The sequence below is a fragment of the Dipodomys ordii genome, unplaced genomic scaffold (genome assembly GCF_000151885.1).
Source record: "Dipodomys ordii isolate 6190 unplaced genomic scaffold, Dord_2.0 Scaffold30, whole genome shotgun sequence".
Taxonomy (NCBI): domain Eukaryota; kingdom Metazoa; phylum Chordata; class Mammalia; order Rodentia; family Heteromyidae; genus Dipodomys; species Dipodomys ordii.
In genome coordinates, this window is record NW_012267246.1 from 12205990 (window position 1) to 12215310 (window position 9321).

At 44.5% G+C, this 9321-nt stretch overlaps 1 protein-coding gene across 1 annotated transcript in view; it reads right to left on the minus strand.

Moving 5' to 3' along the window:
• Nceh1 (neutral cholesterol ester hydrolase 1) overlaps nucleotides 1-9321 on the minus strand; it is a 57457-nt gene that overhangs the window by 15780 nt on the left and 32356 nt on the right. Inside the window, exon 2 of the mRNA XM_013016168.1 lies at nucleotides 1800-2028. Within this exon, the coding sequence (XP_012871622.1) occupies nucleotides 1800-2028 (229 nt within the window). The remainder of the gene's footprint in view (nucleotides 1-1799; nucleotides 2029-9321) is intronic.

Here is a 9321-nt window from a genome sequence, read left to right on the forward strand (position 1 = left end):
ATCTCCAATAAACCACCAGAAAACTGGAAGTGGCGCTGTAGCTCAAGTGGTAGAGCGCTCACCTTGAGCTGAAGAGCTGAGGGACAGTGCCCAGGCCCAGAGTTCAAGCCCCACGACCAACAACAACAACAAAAAAAATTAGAGCCAGCATCAGTGGCTCATACCTGTAATTCTAGCTACTCAGGAGGTCTAGATCTGAGGATCAAGGTTTGAAGCCAGCCTGGAAAGGAGACTCTTGAGACTCTCGTCTATAATTAACCACCTAAAACCAGAAATGGAGCTGTGGCTCAAGTGGTGGAGTGCTAGGCTTGAGCAAAAGCATCTCAGGGACAGGGCCCAAATCCTGAGTTCAAGGGCCAGGACAAATAAAAAGAAAAAGAAAAAAATAAAAAGAGCCCAGTGCTGAGGGTTTGCTCCTGCGATCCTAGCTACTTAGGAGGCTAAAATAATCAGAATCATGGTTCAGTGCAAAAAATATAAATAAATAGAAATCAAGAGAGCCCTTCTCAACTAATGACTGGGTGTGGTGGTATGTGCCTATTACCCTAACTACCAGAGAGCCTTTCTACATAGATGGGCCATGCTCAGACATTCACCTGAGCAGCGAAGGAGACCTTACTTGAAAATAGCAAGGAAAAATCAGGGCTAAAGGCATGGTTCAGTGGTTATAGTGCCTGATTAGCAACTTTGAGGACACCCCTTTCCAAAAAAATTACATAAGGCTACAGGAATGGCTCGAGTGGTAGAGAGTATCTACTTAAAATCATGAGGCTCGGAGTTCAATACCCAATACTGCCAAAAAAAAAAAAATCATATGAAACAGGTTTTATGCCTGAGAGTGTTTTGTTTGGTAACCTGCCATTCTGATTCCATTCTACTCAGGAAAAGGATTCAGCTCCAAAGAAAATATCCTTCTTTGGCAAGAATGTCTTTTTTTATTTTTTGCCAGCCTGAACTCTGGGCCTGGACACTGTCCCTGAACTTCTTCTGCTCAAGACTAGTATTCTACCACTTGAGCCACAGCACCATTTCTGGCTTTTTCTGAGTAGTAGAGTAGAAGAGTCTCATGGAGTTTCCTGTCTGGACTGGCTTACAACCACAATACACAGATCTCAGCCTCCTGAGTGGAAGAGTATCTCTTTTTAATAGTTGTATAGTTGTACATTTTAATTTTTGGTATCATAGGCTGATACAAATGTTGCTAATGTGTATCAAGAGGTAGCTCTTGTAGTATGTAGATGTCAGGACAAGAGAAGTGAAGTGAATTCTCTCACAATCAGTGAAACCTGACTTTAACACTCTTATGGACACTTAACAAATAAGGCTATAATTTGGATCACAGGAAGCATTTTCAAAAGTCTGTATTAAGAAACAAACCAGGTTGGGTGCCGATGGCTCATACCTATAATCCTAGCTACTCAGGGGGCTGAGATCTGAGGTTCAAAGCCAGCCTACGCAGGAAAGTCCATGAAACTCTTCTCTCCAATTAACCAGCAAAGAAAAAAAAAGTGGAACTGTGGCTCAAATGGTAGAGAGTTTGTCTTCAGCAAAAACACTTAGGGACAGTGCCCCAGGTCCCGAGTTCAAGCCTTAGGACCAACACTAAATACATGCATACATAATTATAAAAAATAAAATGGGACCCTTTAAAGATTGATAAAGAGGTGTTATCACTGGTGGCCTGGGCAATTAAGATAAGTGGACACTCACTGAGCACCAAATGAACCGTCTCTTCCTGCCCATTTGATCTACCCACTGCCACCCCCAAAGCAAACCAGGTGAAGCTGGCAGGGACGTACTGGCACTGGCCAAGGCCCAGCCTCCTCCATGGATGTAAACGATGCTCCGTCTCAGGGGCTCGTCCGGCTTTGGCGACCCTTCAAACACCCGGACTTCCACACCATCGAAGGCAGTGTCCCTCACCTTCACCTGGGCAGATGACAGCGCATTTTTCTTGCCAAAAGAAATGATGATGAAATTCAGGGCAATCAGATGATGGCTCAGCCCCAGGTAGTGGATCAGGTTACTCTGTGGAAAGAGGGTTGGAAGAGGAAAGGGTTTGCTAGGTGAGAGTAACACCACCAGCTTGGTGCGCAAATTCTCACAAAGAACTCACACTGGTCTGCAGTTGGACACCTGCCACACAGCAACAAGTTGTTTTCACTTTTGGACCCATACATCTGAACTCAGGGCTTCACACTTGCTCGGCTTGCTTGCTCAGCTGGCACTCTACCACATGAACCACACACCTCCAGACTAGCTTTTTGCTGGTAACTTGGAAGATGAAGTCTCTCAGATGTTTCTGCTCAGACTGGCTTTAAAATGTGATCCTCTAGATCATGATTAGACGTATGAGGCACTGGCACATGGTATATTCATCTTTTGTTCTTAGAGCTAACAACATATTTCTCTATATGAGATGTCCTGTCTTATGTGTGTGTGTATGTGCGTGCACACGCATGTGTGTGTATGCACACCCGTACTGGAGCTTGAACTCACGACCTCGGATTCTCACTTGACTTTTGAGCTCAAGACTGGCATTCTATCACTTCAGCTAATCCGCCACTTCTGACTTTTTGGTGGTTAATTGAAGATTAGAGTCTCATGGACTTTCCTGGCTGGGCTGTCTTGAAACCATGATCCTCCAATCTCAGCCTCCTGAGTAGCTAAGATTACAGACGTGAGCCAGCCACCAGTGTCTGGCTGCATTTAGACATTTTGAAAGTGCTCTGAAGCCGATCTACATAAGGGCATCTGGTTGTTGTAAGCATAGGAGACAGTGATGCGTGTACAGAAGATGGAGAACAAGACTCGCAGAGCTGGAGCATTTAGAAGCAGAACAACAGAGAGGCTTAAGTCACCCATCCAGCCAACGCCCCTCTAGTTTCTTCTTCTTTTCCTATTCTGCATTCAGGTTGCTGAGGAAGGGAACACTGCAATTTTGTAGTGTACAAACAGAACCCTGATGATCACTGAAATTCTTTTTTTGGGGGGGGGTCCGGTTGTGGGGTTTGCACTCTGGGCGCTGTCCTTCAGCTCTTCAGCTCAAGGCTAGCACTCTACCACCTGAGCCACAGCACCACTTCCGGCTTTTTTCTTTTTTACTTATGTGGTGCTGAGGAATCGAACCCAGGGCCTCATGCATGCAAGGCAAGCGCTTTACCACTGAGCCACCTTCCCAGCCCCCCTCCCCCACCCAACACACACACTGAAATTCTTAATGTCTTCAGAAGATGCTACAGAAATCAGGAGTGCAGGATGGCTACAATATAGCATACCCCAGCTTCCTACTATGTACACAAGGCTCACCTATGAAGGAGCGTACAGGTCCCCCTTAACCTTTAAGCCACTAGGCTGTCAAACCATTTACTTCAGTGTCCCTTATTTACACCATTACTGCCTATTACACACATGAATAAAGCTGGAAAGCACTGATTCATGACAAAACCATTAGCCAGGCCGGGTGTAGTGGCTCATGCCTATAATTCCATTTACTAAGAAGGCAGAGATCAAGAACAACCTGAGCAAACAGCAAAACCCAGTCTCAACAAAATAGTTGAGTGGGCACTTGTCATCCCAGCTACTGAGTAGAAGTAGGAGGATCGTGGTCCAAGCCAGCCTGCGTACAAATGTGAGACCCGACATGAAAAATAACTAAAGCATAAAGGACTAGGGTCATGGCTCAAGTGGCAGAGCACTTGTCTAGCAAGCACAAGGTGCAGGGTTCAAACACTGGTTATCACTACTGCCCCGCCCAAAACATTTCTCCAGTGTTCATGCAAAAGAAGAATAAGAGGCAATTAATCTAACAATGAGTGGCTATGTTAGGAATTAGGCTACAAGTATTTGCCAGCAAGCCTAGGCATACACGGAGCAAATGAGTATTGAAACAATTCAGCTTCTATATGTGCTGTCCCTGTCATCCATTGTCAAAGTTAGTGAAAAAGTGAAATAACCATTAACATTCTTCACAATAAGTACATCCATGAGTCAATAAGTGAAAAATACAGGAACATTCCAACCATCGACTGAAATTATTTGGCTCAGGGCACTGGTGGCTCGTGCCTGTAATCCTAGCTACTCAGGAGGCTAAGCTCTGAGGATCAAGGTTTGAAGCCAGCCTAGGTAGACAAATCCCCAAGATTCTTATCTCCAATTAAAAAAGCCAGGAGTGGAAGGTATGGCTCAAGTAGTAGAGTGTCAGCCTTGAGAGGAAAAGCCTAACCAAGAGTGTGAGGCCTTGAGTTCAAACCCCAATACTCACCAACACACACAGAATAAGTTAAATAAATAAATAAATACCTTAGCCAAGACATGGTGCATGGACATGATAAAGTCTGTCAACACTGTACAATAATTAACAAAGAGCAAGCAGGACCCATTCTGCTCTTTGCTGCACAGCTGGCTGGAGAGCGCAGAATGCCGCACTAAGAACACAGAGGTAGCAGTGGCTCCGCTGCTTTCTGGCCTGTGTTTTGCTTTCTTTATGGGCTCTATTGGTCCAAGCCTTTCAAGGCACATAAACTTGTGTTAACTGGCACCCACAGGATTACTAAAACCCTGTGGATTGTTTACAGCAGTGCAGGGGAGGTGGGGGGGGGGGCTGATCAGAACAAACATTAAGAAGAAGAAAGACAGGAATAAGAAAGCTAGGTGGGGAAAGAATCCAGAAAGCTGCTAAATGAAAATATTTGCAAATATCAGAACTACATGGATAAATTAGAAATTAAAAGGTTACTCAACAACCAATGGCAAGATTCTTTCAAAAACTGAAAATGAGCCAAGCACCAGTTCTTTGTGCCTGTCTCCTAGCTACTCAGGAGGCTCAGACCTAAGGATGGTGGTTCCAAGCCAGCCTGGGCAAGAAAATATCCAATTAATCACCATAAAAAGCCAGAAGTGGAGGTGTGGCTCAAGTGGTAGAGGACTAGCCTTTAGCAAATAAGCTCAGGGACAGTACCCAGGACCTGAGTTCAAGCCCCAGGAGCAGCAGCACACAGAAAAGAAGAAAAGAAGAAAGAAAGGAAGAAGAAAGAAAGAAAGGAAGGAAGGAAGGAAAGAAGGAAGGGAGGGAGGGAAAGAAAGAAAGAATGGGGGAAAGAAGGAGGGAGGGAGGGAATAAGGGAGGGAGAGAGAAAGAAAAGGGAGGGAGGGAAAGGAAGGAACAAAGGAAAAAAGAGAGGAGGGAGAGAAGGAGAAAGGAAGGGAAGGAAGGAGGGAATGAAGAAAAGAAGGAGGTAAAAAAATAGAGAAAAGAGGGCTGGGAAGGTGGCTCAGTGGTAGAGCGCTTGCCTTGCATGCATGAGGCCTTGGGTTCGATTCCTCAGCACCACATAAACAGAAAAAAAAAGCCGGAAGTGGCGCTGTGGCTCAAGTGGTAGAGTGCTAGCCTTGAGCTGAAGAGCTGAGGGACAGTGTCCAGGCTCAGAGTTCAGGCCCCATGACCGGACCCCCAAAAAAAAATAGAGAAAAGAAAAAGAAGAAAGAGAAAGAAAAGTATGGCTTGGTATAGGTGGCTTACCCCCGTAATCCTGGGAAACTGAGAAATGGAGGATCGCAGTCCAAGGCTAGCCCAAGCGGAATAGTTGTGAGCCCTCTTCTTTACCTACATCACTCCTCTCAGCCCCAGCTGCATGGTAGGCTGATATTGGGAAGATCATGGTACCAGGGAAGCCTGAGCATACATACTATGTCTCCATGAATGGGAAGCTGGGCCTGGCAGCATGTTCTTATTCCAGAGAAAACTGAAAGCCTGAAGGAGGCAGATCTTGGCTCAGGCATGTACAAAGTAGAAAATGGGACCCTACCCTAGAAATAACTAGGAAAGCTGGGCACTGATGGCTCATTCGTATACTTCTAGATACTCAGGAGGCTGAGATCTGAGGATCACAGTTCTAAGATAGCCTGGGGTAAAGTCTGTGAGACTCTGTTATCTCCAATTAACCAGTAAAAACCCACAAGTGGAGATGTAGCTCAAGGGGTAGAGCAGCATTAAGCAGAAAAAGCTAGGCAAGAGCAAGAGGTCCCGTGTTCAAGCCCCAGAACTGGCATCAAGACAAAAACAAAATAATAAAGACATCGATGATTACCAAAAGAGTTTCTGTGTGTGTATCAGCAAGAAAGAGGGGAGGAGGAGGTGTGGGGAGAGCCAATAATGTGATACTCTGCCCACATAAATAACTCAACATGCGACTGGGTTGTATAATGAATCATGCACTAAGAGTGCAGAGCCATCGATTTTACCTTTGGCCAGTTTCATTTCTCTTATTCCATGGTTTGGATTTGAGGTCAGTGGGCATTTCATGCTGGCAAACATCTTTTTAATTCTCCTCTCCAAATCCTGTTTTTCCCTGTGTGCACTGTAGGGAAATCTAGATCTTGCATGTTAGTTTTTCTGTATGAAAGTCTATCATCGTGATTTCCAAACACTATCAAGTCTGAGTGTACAGAGATTTTCAAAGATTTTTACTCGTATACATTAGCTGTTTGTGATAGGTTTAGTTGTGACATTTCCTTATAAGCATAGAGTACACTCTACCAACCTCCCCCCTTCTGCCACCCTCCTGTATTTCCTCCCCAACACTTCTTAAGACAATGTGAACAGGATTCACTGTTCAATTTGCATATATGCAAAAAAGGTCATTGGACCACATTCACCCTCCTTTACCCTCGGCATTTACCTTCCCCTTCCACTGGTGTCCAAGCCTAACAGGTTACTTGTACTAAGGGACTGTATCCTGATAGGTCACATATACATATAGTGTGTATGTATATGTACCAGAGCTTGGAACTCATGTTCTTCAACTTTCACTTGACTTTTCCACTCAAGGCTGCTGCTCTACCATTTGAACCATACCTCTACTTCCAGCTTTTTGCTTGTTAATTGAAGATAAGAGTCTCTTGGTCTTTCCTGCCCAGACTGGCTTTGAACTGGGATCCACAGAGCTTATTCTCCTGAATAGCTAGGATTACAAGGCGTCAGCCACCAGTGCCTGATGTGCTGAATTAAAAGATTCAGTTTTGGCTGTCGCTATGGGCACATGATCTATGTGACTTGCACTGGGTGGCACCAGGGATTCCCTGAGATTCCCTAATGCAAGATTTCTGTCCACGTGTAATGAGATCCCTGTCATGAGAACCATCCAAGGTAGGTGCTGGAACCTAGGGGTTTCATAGGCTGGAAGTTTAGGCCTCTGCTTGCTGATGTGACAGACAAATGGTGGCCCTTTAAGTTGAGAAGCCCATGAGGGGACCTCAGGGCATTGGGATGTGTCCTCAGAGGGGATTAAGGTAATTCCCTCAGGTGCTGAGTTAGCTGTCTGAGAGAATGAGTTGTTAGAAAGGCCTTGAACAGACCCCTGAATCTGAATCTGTTTTTGCCTTCTGAGTGATTTCCCGCTCACATGGCTGCCTCCCCTTATGGTCCTTGCCAGAGCTAGGCTGCCGATGCTATGCCCTTGAACCTCTGGAGCTGTGAGCTGAAGCAGCCTCTTTACAGTATAAAGTAACCTGCCTTGAGTATCTGGTTATAGTAATGAACAAATCAAGTTAAACTATCATCCAGCTGTCATGCAATAAAGATTAATGAGGGACCTACGCACGACACACATCACAAGAATACAAATACAGGGGTACACCCAGGACTTAGTAGGTAAACATGCCTCTTCTGGTGTTTCCCCACTTTCCTTCAATTTTTTTCTTTCCTTTAAGCTTGTAGAGTTCCCTAAGCTTCCTCTAAGAGTTTAGTTTTTAAGGGAAATGCTATGACAGCTGAAGTCTTGATTTGAGTTCATGTTTTTAAGTTGCAGCACAAACAAAAATGTCTGAAGACTGTTCATTACAGCTTGCAATATAGATATGATCCTGTCAGACTAAATAAGCAGCTGAAAGACAACAATCACTTAAATGTCACATTTAAGTGATGACATTATTCAAAGGTAAAATAAAAGTGTTTGTGCCATTCCTGGCGCTTGAACTCCGGGCCTGGGTGGTGCTGTCCCTGAGCTTTTTTATCTCAAAACTACTGCTCTACCACTTGAACTACAGCTCCACTTCTGGCCTTTTCTGGTTGTGAATTGAAGATAAGAATCTCCTGGACTTTCTTGGCCCAGTTGGCTTTGAACTACAAATAATCCAGATCTCAGCCTCCTGGGTAGCTAGGGTTACAGGTGCCCAGCAATAAAAGTTTTTTGTTTGCTTGTTTGTTTTTGAGACTGGATCTTGCTCCGGTTGGCCAGAAACTTACTAGATGGCCCAGGCTGAACTTGAACCTACAATCTTCCTGCCTCATCTTCTGGAGAGTTCTGCTGAGATTACAGGCATGTGCTACCTCAGCCGACTATAAACAAATTTTTTTTTTTTTTTTGGTGCTGGACCTGGAGCTTGAACTCAGGTCCTAGGAGCTGGTGCTGAGCTATTTTTCACAAAGCTAGTGCTCTATCACTTGAGCCATAGTTTCACTTCTGGCTTTTTTGGAGTGCTTAACTAGAGATAAGAGTCTCTCAGCCTTTGCTACCCAGGTTGGTTTGAAACCATGATCCTCAGATCTCAGCCTTCTGAGTCTCTAGCATTGCCCATGCCTGGCAAGATTTTTTTTTTTTTGGTGGGGGGAGAGGAGAAGTACTGTTGGTGGTCTGCCACTTGAACCATTACTCCAGCTCTTTAAACACTTAAAACAAATAGAGCCTAAGCTTTGGGAAGAAGTCAAGAGACTAGAGGCAAAAATCAACATCTCTGAGAATGTAGTGAAGTCCAATATGCTCATGCCTTAAGTTAAATGCAATGTGTGTTCTCTTTCATGCTACATGAATTGGTTACTGTCCACTTAGAACAAATGAGGGTCTGCCCCCAAGAGATGTGGGGGAGGCAGTGGGGCAAGGGAGTTCCCCAGAGCCTGAGTGACACTGGGAATAGATAGAGGCATCATGAGGTACAAAGAGAAAGGATCAAGGACACTGAAGGGTTTCACTAGGGCATGAGAAACAGCGGCACAGGCAGACCAGTTGGGCAAGGTGAGATAAACTCTACTTTTAAATTATTTCATTTAAAGCTGATGGGAAAGCCAGGTGCTCACACCTGTATTCCTAACTACTCAAGAAGTTGAGATCTAAGGATTAGGGTTTAAAGTCCTCTTGGATAGGAAAATCCATGGGATTCTTATCTCCAATTAACTAGCAAAAAGATCTAAATGGACCTATGGCTCAAGTGGTAGAGCTGTATCTTTTTTTTTAATTTAATTTAATTTTATTTGTGAACATACTGTACAGAGGGGTTACAATTGCATGGGCAGGATAATGCGTACATTTCTTACCAAGCATTGCA